Source organism: Rousettus aegyptiacus, unplaced genomic scaffold (genome assembly GCF_014176215.1).
Source record: "Rousettus aegyptiacus isolate mRouAeg1 unplaced genomic scaffold, mRouAeg1.p scaffold_m13_p_12, whole genome shotgun sequence".
NCBI lineage: Eukaryota > Metazoa > Chordata > Mammalia > Chiroptera > Pteropodidae > Rousettus > Rousettus aegyptiacus.
In genome coordinates this window covers 42,775,582-42,790,762 of record NW_023416287.1, presented here as the reverse complement: position 1 = coordinate 42,790,762, position 15,181 = coordinate 42,775,582, and the positions used below count along the sequence as shown (strand labels likewise).

Sequence of the window (15,181 nt, the reverse complement as noted above, 5' to 3'; positions counted from 1 at the left end):
TTTGCTCTGTGGCATTTCTGCTCACTTATACCAATAGTGGCCAAGTAGTTTCTCTGGTGCCTGCTCTCTGGGGCTGTCTGACCCCAGGACTGACCAGGGGCCTCCCATTAGCTAGAAGGAGAGTCTCATGGGTAGCATCCGCAAAACTTGACACATTCACTGCCTCCTTTTTTGCCATTGTTTGTAACAGAAATAAAAGTGAACTGGAAGACAAGCTTTGTGTAATAAGGCTATCCTGGCATATGGAATCTGGTTTCTCAGTTCCTAGATTTCTGGGGTTTGGATGCTTTCAGGATTACCTACTAATCTTCATAAACTCTTTTCATGAGTAGGAGTCCTCTGACCTCTGAGATAATGTGTACATAACTGGTCGCCTTCTCTCCAGACACAGAACCAGCCAAGGCCTAAAAGCTGAGCCAGCAAAAGCCAAGTGCCCTCAGCCCTTCTGTTTAGCACTGGGGCTAGGGAGTGGGGGGCAATTCCAGACTTAAGAGCAGAATTGATTGAGTGAGTCTGGGTGTGGGGTTGACAGTGGGCACCAAGTTTGGATATTCAGAGCTTTAATGAGGAAGCCATTTCACGTCACATGTGTCATATGAGGAACAGGCATATCCAATTAGAGCCTTCATCTTCCATAGTATGGAACAAAGTCACAGAATGGAGACCACAAAAGTAGGTGCCTGCATCTGAAACAGCGCAAGAAACAAAAGCCCTTCCTGGTCATTTTCTGTGGTCAGAAGCCTTCTCAGAGATCCATAGCATAACAGACCAGAGTAAAATCTGAACTCCATAGCATGGCTGCATTTGGTCCCAGGGCGTTATAACAAATACCACAAACTGGTGGGCTTAAAACAGCAGAAATATATTTTCTCCCAGTTCTAGAGGCTGGAAGTCTGAAGAGTGTCGACAGTGTCATGCTTCCTGGGACTCTGGGTGGGCTTCTTTCTTGCCTCTTCTTAGCTTCTGGTGGTAGCCAGCAATCCATGGTGTTCCTTGGCTTTTGAATTGGTTTCTACCTAATGACCTCATTTAAGATTGATTACCTCTGTAAAGATCCTATTTCCAAATAAAGTCACATTCTGAGGACTTCAGTGTAGCTTTGGAGGCAGGGAGCACAAGTCAACCCATAACAAGGCATTTGATCCCAACAAGGATTAGAGCGAGATTACCTTTCTTACTTCCTATCTGATCAGTCAAGAGTGTAGATCATGGAGTCGGGCTGCCTGGGTGCACATTCCAGTTCTGTCGCATGTGAGCTGATGACATAACAAGAACTATGAAATGGCAGTAATACCAGCCTATTTTAGGGAAGATACGCAGATTATAGGCAGCACTGTGGGTGGGCACGAACAACACGGTGCCAGCATGGTGGGTGCACCAGGAAATGTGACGCCACCTCCTTTGCCATTTTTCTTTTGAGAGAAAATAATAAAGTTTTAAAAATTTAGCCTGTTTCTTGGGGATGAGATGGAATAAAAAGCTGGAGGTACGAACAACAACCCTAGTGGGAGGATTTGTCTCCCTACATGGTCTGAAATATTTGCTCAGGGAATTTCTGAGGAAAGAGTATGTTCTCAGGAGTTGGATATTTCATTTCTTCAGCAAATGTGTACTGAGCCATGGTGATATTTCAGGAAGTGACAGCTAGATGTGCAGGTATGTAGCGGGAAGAGCATTCAGGCAGAGAGAGGATAGCAAGTACAAAGGCCCTGGAACAGGATACTGATGAGTAGCTCAGGAAGGGAACAGGGGTGGGAGATGAGCACACTTGGCTTTATACCACATGGATGTTTGAGATTATTTAATGAAATAACTCTCTTCACCAAAGAAAACTGTAAAGATGTGTGTGGCTTCCATTATAGAAGGTGGAATCAGCTAGAAGCTAGGACCGTACTATTCTTTGTCACTACTCCCTTTGGGAGGTGCCATTTTATAAAATGAATAAATTTCACCTCAAGTTTTGGATTTTTTTTTTTAATTTTTCAGTTTTCAACTGAATATATCTTGGAATATTATGTTTACCACAAGCAATAAAATTCAGTGGTATGTAAGGGGACTATTAAGCATCACGCCCCTCCCCCCCCCACATACACATACATACACACTTTTGTTAACAGCCTGGCATGTGTGTTTCTGTATTTCTTTCAAGCCACACATAGATGTTTTTGTTGTTGATGTTGATGTTCTTTGCTTGTTTTTACAATAACAGTATGGGATTTTGCAGCAAACACTGTGATCTTATTGCTTCTTACCTGCTCTTCTTACCTACCTGTAATCCTCCAGTCGGTGGATCTCGGTCAGTCTCTGTCCGAGGGCTCCAGGATTGTCCATAGTGTGGGTGCACCACAGAACTCTGCCCTGACAGATCACTTGCTACATTTAGGGCTCCTGCTGTATTGCTTCACTCAGGATGGGTTCCGTGGATTCATCCGCTTCCCTGTACCCATGCCTTACCTTCTGACGTGCTTTCTTAAGTGACAAAACTTCAGAATCCCACTTAACTGATACACACCCACATTCAGTTGGTTGTCAAGTCCTGTTGCTGCAGATCCAGAACATACCATCTGTCACCTTTCTCACCATCCCTCCCACCAACACCCTGGCTCCAGCCTTGTCACAGCTTACCTGAGCTGCTTCTAGAGGCCTCACTGGCTCCTTGTCTCCAGCCTGTCTCATGGACAGGCCGACCTTCAAGCCTTTCAGGGATTTTTCATTTCCTCATTTGTATCTTTTCGCACCGTGAACAACCTTCAGTGGGTCAGTCTCTACTCAGACCTCACCCTTGCTGGAGGATCTGTAGGTACATGACGGTGTCCCAGAGCAGGCTTATATACAACCCTACCTACCTGAGGCTGGAGGGCCCTGGCACACCTGGAAATATTGTGTTGGAAAAGACTTGGCACTTTTTGAGAGCTTTGCCTCTGCTGTGTATGTGTGTGTGTGTGCGCGCGCGCCCCCGCGAGCATGCATCCATCCATCACCCCCATTAATCCTAGTTTCCATCTCTTTGTTCCCCACAGTGAGGGTTCCCTATTTCATTGACTTGAAAAAACCACAGGATCAAGGTTTGAATCACACTTGCAATTACTACCTCCATCCAGAGGAAGACATAACAATTGGAGTCTGGTGAGTATTTGGCCAAGTGCTTCATAGCCAAGGTACCCACTCTGTGAACTCTCGAGGAAGCAAGAAGGGCCCTTTGTGGCATAGCCAGGGTTGTTCTTGACAGCAATCTCTGAAACTGTTCCCTGTCCATTTTTATCTTTATTTACTTTATTTCAAAAGCAAAGAGCTCCGCTAAATTCGATCCTAGTGGAGCATGATGTGATGGCACCAAACTATTCTGAGGTTTTCAAATAGCCCTGTGAACTAGATTGCTTTTTGTACAAAGCCTTATTTCTAGGGGGAAAGAAAAAGCTAGAAACAAAAAGAGTATAAGCACAGAATTGTGAGCACAGGTTTGAAATATATCATTTCTTTCCAGAGAAAGGAATGTCTAAATGAAAACAGCTTGATTTCTTTTCACATACAGCATTTTTGGCAGTTGATAATGGTGGTGTTTGCTATCTTCTTAGTATTTAATTTTCATAGCCTTAAATTTGAATTAAGCGCTGTGACTTCTTTGTACCTAGAATATGTTTTAATGTTTTTCCCCCCTATGGACAAATGGATGTTTTTGAACAACTAAATCAAAATTGACCAACCTTTCTGTGATGTTTTCTTTTTTCTCTCAGAATCACTCTAAATCACTGCCTCTTAATCTAGCTTCGTTTCTTTTTCAGTAGCCATAAAGTCTCTCAAAACCACTGAGTATGTGAGAAGCTTCTAAATCAAATGCTGTGAATAGCTTCCCAGTGTGGATTGCGAGGAAGTTTGGGCATTTCTAATAATGGTCCTGGGTAAAGAACATAAAATGAGAAGGAAGATTTTTATTCATAGGAGTTGATGCTTGGGACTCTAGAGTCTTTTGTCATTTTCAGTTTGATGTAATCTAGCATTTACTAACCACTATGACATGCGGGACACCTTGTGTTTCGATCTTCAGTCAGAAGCTTGACATGTTTTGCTTAGCGCTGTTTGGTGGGAATTGGTTGGTCTGCCTGCTACTTAATGAGGGTCTGTGTGCTTTGAAGACATGGGAGTTTAGTCAGTACTTCTCTTGTAGTAGTTACCCAAGAAAGTTGTATTTAGTGACAATAATAGCAAGTCTCAAGATAGTGATAGCCATGCTGTGTGCTGGCGAGCACCTGCCCACGTCTGTGTCCTGTGCTGTTGTGAGGACAATATGGGCCCTTGGGCAGTAGTAGGCCCTGTTCACCCACTGCCCCCACCTGGCAAGTTCCTCATCAGATCCACCTAACAGCAAAGGCTTGGAGGATAGCTGAGGGTTTGCTTGGCCATCAGCTTATTCTCAGCTGCTTGTCTGTGGGCATAGTTGTCCACCTGGCAGTGGGGAGGAGAGCCCCAGGATAGGTCCCTACCCCTCTGTCTGGGAGCTTCCTGGGCCTTTGTCAAGTGCCCCAAGTTTGGGGTAGGCTGGTTCCTGGAAGCACGTCAGCCCCCAGTAACTTTAAAATATACCTTTGGTCCCATAGGTTTGTAATTGTAGGAGAGTAATAATTACAGGTGTCAGAACCACCCAAAATGTGATCTTCTGGAACAGGTCAGAAAGATACATTAGAACTGCAGTGCTGAAGATGAAGAGTTAGAAAATAAGACATTAGCCATTTATTGCAGTATTTTAAGGATTCTTGCTAATTAACTTAAATAAATTTTACAGAACAACCTTATTAATTCAGAGCCTCCCAGTGATTAACAGTATTTGGTGTGGCCTGAGTTAAGATTAATGGAGCATCTCTTTGAAGGAGGGTTTGGCAACATAGACTGAGTCTTCAGGTGTAGACTATGCTGCATGAGCTCACCCACACAGTGGGGCAGCCTATGACACCTACTCCTGCAGACATGAGTCAGCTCCAAGGTGACTTATGAGCAAGCTCTGGAATCTGCCCTATATTAGAAATGGTGTTGTCAGGGTGACCAGGCTTCTAGTGCAGCTCACAAACATCGCTGTTGCTAAATTAGCACATGTGACAGCATGATACTGTCTTAGGTGCACTGTGACTTAAATTGCGTGCTGCTTAAAAATATGGATATGTATGAGAGGAAGTGCTGTTTGCTCAGCTAGTATTTATTAAATGCTCATTTTTTGCTAGTCTAGGTGAAGGCCTGGTGACTGATCCCTCATAGAGCTTCCAGTTCCTGCTGGAGAAATAGCCAGCCCCCACCCCTGGTAACTGCTACCAGTGTGAGCCTCTGTAGCCCAGTGGAAGCCCATTTGCAAGATGGGAAATCTACTTAAGTTGTCATACCCATTTCTACAGCTTGAAGTTCCATAGTTATTTATTCTGGTAACGGGGATAGTTTGCCTTTCTAGCACACCTGTCCTCCTGCTCTCTGACTTGAGCTCCACAGTTGCTTCTTTGACATCATCATGTGATTGTGCATTTCCTTCTGCTTCTGTTTTCAGGCACACTGTCCCCACTGTCTGGTGGAAGACTGCCCAAGGGAAGGACCAGATGTGGTACGAGGATGCCTTGGCTTCCAGTCACCCTATCATCCTGTACCTGCATGGGAATGCAGGTACCAGGTGAGGAACAAGAGCCCATGTATGGTCTCCCTACACTGCTATCTCCTTTGTGGGTGGGAGTGACCTAGCCCAGTAGGGTTTACTGACCCTCTGCAATGAGGGAGTGGGTATGAAGGGGAACAGGAAAAGACAAAGTTCCTATGGGGTTTATGGGAAGGGGTTTAAGTAAAACTTATGTGAAGCAGTGTTCCCACAGGCTCAGAGCAAAGCCAGGACTGTGTGCAAAGAAGGCCCTGGCCCTGTTTCCTTGGGAACCACCATGTTAAGCAGATGTAGGAAGCTTTGCACAGAAACCCCTTATCTGAAGCTTGTGCTGAGGTAGAATGAAGGAGGCTGCATCTGTCATTGTGACCCAGATCCTTGTCTGAAGGGAAATGTGTCTTTCTTCCTGACTTATTTTAAAAGGCAAAGTGTCTGAGGGCCCATGATTTAGGAAACAGGTTTTCTCAGTGGATAAGGAAATGGTGGTCTCTCAGAGGAGGGGTCATTGTGACCCTTCAGGGCCATAGCATGCCCTGAGGAAAGTTATCTCTTGTTCAATAGCAGTGTCTGTCAGTCCTGTCTGAGGATTACAAGCTTGTTGGCACTTTCTTTCTGGAAGGTATACCTTGTTGGAGGAAGAGGAGCAATTCCTGGAAAGGGCAGCAAGTGCTGAGAAAGGACAGGGGTGACTTTGAAAGAGGGATGGCTGAAAGCAGAGGGAGATCAGGAAAGAGACCCCAGCTGAGTGTGCATGGACAGGCTTGTCCTCTGAGGTGGCCCCACTGTATTGTCAGGTCAGGGTTATTTGGGTGAGTTCTCTGCTTCCACCTGTAAGCCAGCAGTGCCAGTGCATCTTGCTGGACCAGCGATGAAGCACAACTGTCTGTAGCAGGTAAAAGCCCTTTCCCAGGTTTATACCAGGTGCTTTTCAGGAGCAGCTTTGATGGCATGTCCTTCAGACTGATAGGGATTGGCGCTACCACACTTGGTTTAAAGAAGGCTCCTTCCACCCATGTGGTCAGCCTTGCTCAGAAAAGTGTCTGTGAGATAGCCAGCAGAGGTGAAGGAGGAAGTGCATCTTTTGAAGAAAGCATCACCTGAAATCCTTGGATAGGTCACTGTTGCTGCAGCTGCCATAGGTCGTCTGAGAGAAAGCATGCTAGCAAGGAGCTGGCAGGAGGCAATGCCACCTCCTGGTGTCTTGGCCATGGTAATGGACCGGTAGGGTGGTCATTTTATAGGCAGAACCTGCAAGGAGAAAAAAGCACGGGCCTTTCTGGAGGAGAAAGCAGGCCACAGTGGATATCTGGGCAGAAGGGCTGCACAGAGGACATGCAGGAATTTCAGGAAGTATGGCCCAAAAGATGGTTTCTGAGCCAAGGGTATAGAGTGCCTAGCTATTGAATCATGTGTGTATTTGGCTGCTTGCTTGCTTGCTTTTTCTGGGACGAGTTACAGAGGGTTTCTCTTCTGCTTTTTAAAAAGCAAGTGACTACAAACAGCTCTTATAGCATTTTTCTATAAATGGGAGAATTTTGTAGGTTACTGTGAATCAAGTTCGGTTAAGCAATGACAATCACATGGTAAAAAAGATAAAATCTGCCTGTAGTTGCAGGTTTAAAAGAATATTGTGACTTCGAAAGGTTTGCTGCTCCCTCCCACTGCCCCAGAGACTGCCTGTGTTGCAGATCTTGCCAGCCTTTGCTCTTTGACCAGACTCATGAGGCAACCTGATATCCAGACCCCTGGGTTGCAGTCACTCTTGCATTATGCTCTAAATCCTTTTTGCTCAGAGTAGAGAATTTGGAAAATTTAGGTAAGACCACCATGAACTCTTTCAAAGATAATGGAAAACATTGTGCAATATTTCCTTTTGTATTTCTTTGTGGTTTTGTGTCTGTATTATATGGTGCCCTCCTTCATCTCCTCCATGTATGAAAGCCTGTTCAGCTTCATTAATAAAATACCCACCAAAACACTACTAGTCTGTTGGTGAAGGGCTAGGCGATGGCTGTTCTCACATATTCTGTGTAAAAGGTGAGGGCCCTCAAGATTATACTCACACACCTTCAACTAGCAGTTTCATGTATAGGAACATGTCCCACACATGTGGCGCATGTATGTTAAAAGACATAACAGGCTGGCCACAGTAGCAAAACTTAAGTCAGCACCAGGTGGAAAAGAGCCAAATGACCACGAGATGAGTAAAGTGACCACTACTATAAAGGGTGTACTGAGAGCTTACTGTGATTTATTGAGTGAAAAGTGAGAGGCAGAAGTGGTGTGTATCACAGGTCCCTTTAGGCGTGTGTCTGCAAGTAAAGAAGTGCCTTTGCTTCTATCTATAGGTGGTCCCTGGAAACTAGGAGACTGAGGGAGGGGGTTGGATGCTGGGGCAGGAATGGGCAGGGCTAGTGTGCTCTGTATCCTCTTGTGTTTTCTGGATTTTGTACTGTGTGTATGCATCACATAGTCAAAAATAAAAGCAAAGTAGTAATTTACAACTACCCCTAAAGTCCTAAGAGTGTTCCTTGCTTGGCACACCACTGCCAGAGGCAAGCTCTCAGCCACTTAGGGTATCCCAAGGAGGAGGTCACCTGTCCACCATCAATCCCCATGAATTGGGTACTGGGTCTCTAAGGGCCCAGATGCTCTGGTGTTGATCCTGGGCCTGCCTCTTTGAGAAGATGCACTAACACCCATTCTTGTTTCCTTCTCTCTGACAATCTAGAGGAGGCGACCACCGAGTGGAACTTTACAAGGTAGGTGAGGATGGCACACAGTGTATGACAGAGAAAGCAGTATCCACATGGTCTCTGATGGGCCACGTGGTGTCTACACTGTGTATGACAGAGGGAGCAGTGCCTGGGTGTTTCCTGTGTGTTCTGTCCAACTAGCATGAACAGGAGTCTCCTAAAAATTTTGATCCTAAATCATAGTCTTTCTGACACTGCCTCTGTGGATGACTCCAACATGGAGTGCTTCCTACAATGCTGCCTCCAGGGATAGGTTCCAAAATCAGGATGAATGGACATTGTGGATTTATGCCAGATATTAGCTGATTACATAAAAGCCATTTGAAATTGTTTGTAAACGTATGTATTATTCATATATAAAAAGAATGAAGAGAACAGAGGAGTCTGGGAGCTAACACTTTATTCCCAAGTTGCAGGCTCAGGAATTGGGTACCTGTCACATTTAAATCAGATTCCAGGCCCGTTGAGTGAAAGCCCAGCAGGTTTCCCCAGGGAAAGGAGGCTGCAGGCAGGTGTGCAGACCTTCCCTTCTTCTTGGTCATCATTGAGTGTGTGTGTCTCAGAGCCTGAAGTGTGCAGTTGCTGCCATTGTCTGGGACCACCATACCTTTTCCTCCTCTCAGATGACCATCTGCATTTGCTACAGTGCAGAGGGGACTTAAGCAGATGTGTAGAAACATCTGTACCGTGAGAGCACTGCTCTGTCATATACTGAGTAGGCTGCTCTGGGCTGTGGAGCTGTTTTGTGTGCAGATTAGATCAAGTCAGGGAAGGGAATGCTCGGAAAACTGTGGGTCCCCTTTTGAGGTTTCTGTTCGTGGAATGAGTTACACTAGGAGCAGGTGTGGTTCCGGAGGGTGTAGGTTCTGCGGGAGACTAGGAGCTGAAAAGAAATGCGTCAGGCTGCACTTGGGCAGCAAAAGGAGAAAGGAGCACAGGCCAGGCAGTGACTTCGGGTGACTTGGCGATGCAGCTTCCACATGGCTCTGGGCACACTCCAGCCGAAGACGGAGGCTGTAAGTAGAGATCTAATGAGAGAGATCACCTAGTCTAGAGGGATTTTTTTTTAAGAACAAAAAATTAAAGGAAGCTTAAAATCTGAGATAGCTTGCCATAAGTGTCCTCTGCTGCAGGCTCTGCACCTAGAGTCCCTCCTCCTGGACTGCCGAATGGTCAAAACCCCCACTGTCCGCCCCAGAGGGGACCACTTGGGAGCCCCTGAATGCAAAGGCACTGTTCTGAGGCTCTGAGCTGAAGGACAGGCATCCAGCCCACAGTGCTGAGACAGAGGGCATTGGGTTTTATTAGATCCCACCAGGAATAGGGCAACATGATGACAGGTCTTTATTAAGTTCCCCCTGTGTGTAGGGCATAAAGGCAGAAATTAGAGTGGGTTTAGTAAGGGGCAAGGTGCCCTCTACCAAAAATGTATGGATTTGTTGCCCAGATGTTTCTTTTTCACTTTACAGGTGCTGAGTTCCCTTGGTTACCACGTGGTCTCTTTTGACTACAGAGGTGAGGGTTCTTTTGATGCATCTCCAAGCCCTCCCTCTCCCTCCAGTTAATGTGTGATATGCAGGCATCACTCTGAGAGGCCCAGACATGGCTAGCAGGTGCCTCACCTGTGGTAACTGCAAGTGTGTTAAGGTAGTAGATGGGGGCAGAGTCTTTGATAAGTGTCCTGCATGCAGAGATGCTAAGGGTGTCCCTCTTGTAGGGAGGCACTGGAATCCAGCATGTGCCCTTTGTCAGCAGCATTTTAACTATGGAAGATTCTGTCTTTTTTTCTTTATTGGACTCAGACTTTCCCTGCCGCTAGACACCAGACACATTTGATCCTCGGGAGAGCTTGTCTTGTTGAAGTTATGAAAACAGGAAAAAGAACTTCTGAGAGAGAAAAAAGATTCTTGTTTTTGCCACCTCAGTATTTCTTCTTTCTTACACAAATCAGAGGGCTTCCCATTGAAGAGATAAAGAACCGCAGTTTGATGTAAGCTAAAACATTCTACCTCAGTGAGTCAGAAAAATACTATGTATTAACACTGAGCACTTGTGTAAGAAGTGTATGCCTCCGCAATCCTCAGTTGGAGAGAACAAAGGCTGAAGGCTGCCTGGCTGGCTTACCTTGCCCTTGGAGGGCAGTGGTATCCAAATCCTCAGACTGGATATGGATATTGTGTTACTTTCCTCTTGCTGCTGTAACAATTTACCACAAATTTAATGTTTTAAAATAACACACATTTATTATATTGCAGTTCTGAAAGTCAGAAGTCCAAAATCTTGAGTCACTGGGCTAAAAAAAATGTTAGGGTTGGTTCCTTCAGGAGGTATCATGGGAGAATCTAGTTTGTTGCCTTTTCCAGCTTCTTGAGGCTGCCTTTACTTCTTGGCTCTTGGCCCCTTGCATCCGCATCAATGACCCTGACTTTTGTCTTTTTCTCTCACTTATAAAGGCCCTTGTCTTTACTTGGGGCCCACACTGATAAGCCAGGATACTCTCCCATCTCAACGTGAGCTAATTTGCAGCATCACTTCCTTCTGCAACCACTATTCACAGGTTTCAAGGATAAGGATAAGGACCTGGACCTCTTTGGGGGCCATTATTCTGCTTACTACAGGAATAGTTCTTCCACGGAAGATTCTTCCATCAGGATGAAAGTTCTGGGTTGGGGAAAACTCTGAAATGAGGTTCTGTCAAGTAGTTTACCTATTAATCTATTTCTCCATGCTAAAAAGTTTTTCTGTTCCTACTGCACGCTAGAGCCCTCCGGACAATGAGAAGGACCAGCTTTCTTCCTTGTTCACCTCCCTGTGCTTCTACCAAGAAACGAAATCCAGTATAGCACTTCCTCTTTTTAGTTGTTATTGAGTCTCTGTATTTCTAAGCCCTATAAGAGACAGGAGTTCTGCCTCTTCTGCCTCTGTGTGTGTGTGTGTGCGTGTGTGTCTGTCTGTCTCTGTCCCTCCATTCTCTGTGTCCCTGCCTCCCACTCGTGTCCCGAGCCTGTCAGTCTGGCCTTGTCTCTTGCAGGACTCCTTCCCTAGTCTGGGATGCTCAGGGGAGGTGGCTTATTGTGCCCACTAACTCTGAGTTTTTGCTTATGCAGCAGAACCTGCTCTTTTTCAGCCTGTAGTACTTTCGGATCACTGGATGATGACTCACTGCTGAGCTGCTCAAAATGACTAGGGCACTTGACCTTTCCTGGAGACTGGGTGAAAGGACCCTTGGAGAGGACACAGTGTGGGGGCAGTGATGTTTAGCTTTCCTCTGCTAGGCAAACAAAATGCTTAGAGCCCCTTCACTTTCTGGGTCAGAGTTGCCTGGTATCTGGAATTCTACCCACCCACTCTGTCACCCACCCTGTTTCCCAGAGCCTTGCTTTCTGACTCTCTGTGCCTTTCTGTAGTTGGGCCACAGCTGGAGTCTAGACTGGGCTCGGGGCCCCTCATCTTGGGCCGGCCACTAGCAAACCCCCAGTGTTGGATAGGTTGACGTCCCAGCAAGACGGCCCCCTTCCGCACTGCTGCTCATCTGGGGACGTCCTGTGATGGCCTTTGGGTTTGGGGGTTATAATTGGATGAGGAGGTAGAAGAAGCAAGAGCAGCCTTGTTGGGACACCCTGTGCATGGAGCTGTGGATGGTGACAGTGGTGATTGCAGAGACTTGTATTGCTTCTGAGGGCCTAGGTCTGTCTGTTGAAAAGGGGAGTAGGGGTGGTGGGCCTGTCCTCAACAGGTTCCATAAACTGAGCTTGACTTCCTCCTCTTTTGCTTCCCTCCCTTAGGTTGGGGTGACTCAATAGGCACGCCGTCAGAGCGGGGCATGACCTATGATGCACTCCATGTTTTTGACTGGATCAAAGCAAGAAGTGGAGACAACCCCGTGTATATTTGGGGCCACTCCCTAGGCACTGGGTAAGAGTTCCCAGCATGACTTGGCCTTTGGGAGAGTAGGTTTTCATGAGGCGACTTTCCATCCTGGGCTTTCTGAGGGTACCTTGATGGCCTCTGGATCCTGTGGCACTATTAGTTCCAACAAACCTTGTCTCCAGTCTCTCCATAGGGGCAGGGGATGAAGCACTACTAGAGTCCAAAAAGGGTCTGAGCTACTTTAACTCCTCAACTGAAGAAGTCACTTGAGACACACATAAGCAGTTGTAGAGATGACCATCCCTTCTACAGGGAGGATGGGCAGACTCTCCTCAGCCCAAGATGTACCTGGGCTTACACATCCCTTGTTTTTGGACTGCATATGCTGTTCATCAAGCCCCAGTGCCAAGGCTCTGATCACTGCAAACCAGGGACATTTGTAAAAACTAGGCCACATAGCCCATACTTGGCTTACCAGAGAACTTGGGGGAGGCAGCAGTGCCAAAACAGGAAACACTTTAATGTTTCATTTGGGATCATCTGAATTGCTTCTGCTGATGCAAGGTCTAGAGTATTTCTAAAAAGAGCTGCTGATGTCAGTGCCCAGAGCCCCAAGACCCTCAGCTGCCTTGCCCTTTCTTGCTGCTCTTCCTTTAAGTATAGTGACTATATCCCCTTTATTCTGTTGCTGCTCAGCTTGGATCATATGCTACAGTTGGGCTGGGGACTGCAGACTAGGCATTGTCCGGGACAAGGACTCTTGGCCCATCCATGTGGAGAGAGCAAACCTTGTGCCCTTGGAGAGGTGCCTTGGGCAAAGGAAAGTAGGCTATCTTGCCATGGCTGGTCCTGAGACACTCCACCTGTTCCCCTCGCCCCCCCCACCCCCACCCCACCCAGGCCTGACAGACTCCAAATTCTGCCTCCTCCAGGAATTGTGCAGATAAACCACAGCCTTTTCTCAGCTGATGGGGCAGCCCTGATTCCCACTATCACTCTGTCTCAGCAGCACCCACTCCAGGTAGGTGTGAGCTGAGAGGCAGTGCTGTGTAGCCTAAAGGAGGCTATTCCTGGTGAGGCTGTAGAACATATCTCAGAGACTTGAAGAATGGCTGTCATTGCCATCCTTGTTGGAGGGGTTAGCTGATGATTGGGGCAGCTGAGCCCACCCATGGTCTTGGAGCATCTTTGTGCCCCCGAATCCCTCCCCACAACCCATCTAATTACTTCACAGATCCCATGGCTTCTCTGGTCACTTTGCAGGATTTATAACAGTCTCATCTAAAATAATTTTTGTTGAAATTCAGCTGAACTGTTTTTTTCTTTTTTCAGAGTGGCAACAAATCTGGTGCGGCGCCTCTGTGAGCGAGGTAGGGGTTCATGTGGCATGTGAGTCCTGGTGAGTGGGCATGGGCTCTTCTTGGTCCTGGGCTCTCTCAAGGCAAGCAGTGTTTGGGCTGTGACTGCGTTCCAGACCCTGCTGTGAGCTCCTGTGAAGTGGGTGCTGGTGGGTGAGCAGCACAGTAACTATGCTTGCTGTCCTCACGGAGCCCCTTGAGTTGAGCATTGAGGCCAGGACCTGGGCAGGCGAAACCTCAGCTAATCTAAGCTTACATTCCCCCAAGGATTTTCGAGTAGCTGGCACAGCCTTACTAAGGGCCAGGATCCAAATAAGCAGCTTCAGCACACATTCTCGGGAGCGACCCAAGGCCACCTGAGGGTCCCCTGTATAGACCCTTCCTACATACCAATCATGTGGGAGGGCCAGCCAGTCTAGCACCCTGGGTTCCATTTTCTTGTCTGGTGGGCTGCCTCTCCCACAGACCCCCCGCGTGGGACCCTGGAGCATGTGTTTTATCTGGGCTTTTTGCCCATCTCACTGTTTTTTGTTTGTTTGTTTTACTTATCTAGAGACACCTCCAGATGCCCTAATATTGGAATCTCCATTCACCAATATTCGTGAAGAAGCTAAGAGCCATCCATTCTCAGTGGCAAGTACAGATCTTATTAAAAATTGACTTATTTTCATTATTAGAATAATTACTACAAAAATACAGTAAATAATTACAAAATAAAATAATCAGAAAAATTATTATTTAAATATTCCAGTGAATATAGATATTATTAAAAATTGATCCTTGTTTAGTTCTGGGCATTATCCTGACTCCAGAGCTGCCCAGGAAGGTTATAACTTTGCAGCCAAGTAGGACGGATTCACAGCTGGGTTGTTTAGGGCAGCAGGACCCATGGGAGGCCTTGCCCATGTGGCATGGTTTGCCCACCGGGCACAGTTGCCCTGTGGGGTTCAGCCCAGGTGCTTTCCAGGAGTGAGCTAGTGGGCACCCTCACTCTCCATCCCCACAGACAGTACTTGGCAGCCAGTCTCTAACGGTCATACATCAGGGTCATGCCCTGGGTAAACGCAGATGGGGATTCTAGGGTGAGTCGGGCCCTCACTAACTGAATCAAAGCCTTAGACTCTTCTTTTACAAGTTTGAACTGGAGGGGCTTCTCTGTGCCCTGTTACTTCCTCCTTCATTCCACTGCTTCCTGACTGGCAGTGTTTTCTCAGGGAGTTCTGTCAGCCCACTGCCTGACTTCACACCGCTCCGTTGCAGACAAAAGATTCTATAGTGTTACTTCTTTGATGTTGCTTTTCTCCCAAGTCACACAGACCCCCATTTCCCTGGGGGTGGCAACCCTGATGTCTGTGCGAAGTCTGGTCTCCAGGCTGATCCTAGCTGCTGCTCTGAGGTGTAGGAGCCCTGTTTGCAAGCAGCCCTTGCTGCAGCCAGTCTAGTCTGGTGGCCTTTCCAGTAGAAACTCTGTGGTCAGGGCACAGGGGGCTAGGGGCACCCCAGCATAGCTCTGGCAGGGCTGCAGATCAATTTGCTCAGAAGTAGGGGTATATCCTGGGCACTTAACA

General features: G+C 46.9%; 1 protein-coding gene across 1 annotated transcript in view; it reads left to right on the top strand.

Annotated features, from left to right (window-relative positions):
* The window catches only part of ABHD12 (abhydrolase domain containing 12, lysophospholipase), a 63,384-nt gene that overhangs the window by 43,367 nt on the left and 4,836 nt on the right, over nt 1-15,181 (top strand). The window contains exons 3-9 of the mRNA XM_016124526.2: nt 3,021-3,126; nt 5,528-5,647; nt 8,361-8,391; nt 9,855-9,900; nt 12,171-12,300; nt 13,588-13,625; nt 14,167-14,246. Of these exons, the coding sequence (XP_015980012.1) occupies nt 3,021-3,126; nt 5,528-5,647; nt 8,361-8,391; nt 9,855-9,900; nt 12,171-12,300; nt 13,588-13,625; nt 14,167-14,246 (551 nt within the window). The remainder of the gene's footprint in view (nt 1-3,020; nt 3,127-5,527; nt 5,648-8,360; nt 8,392-9,854; nt 9,901-12,170; nt 12,301-13,587; nt 13,626-14,166; nt 14,247-15,181) is intronic.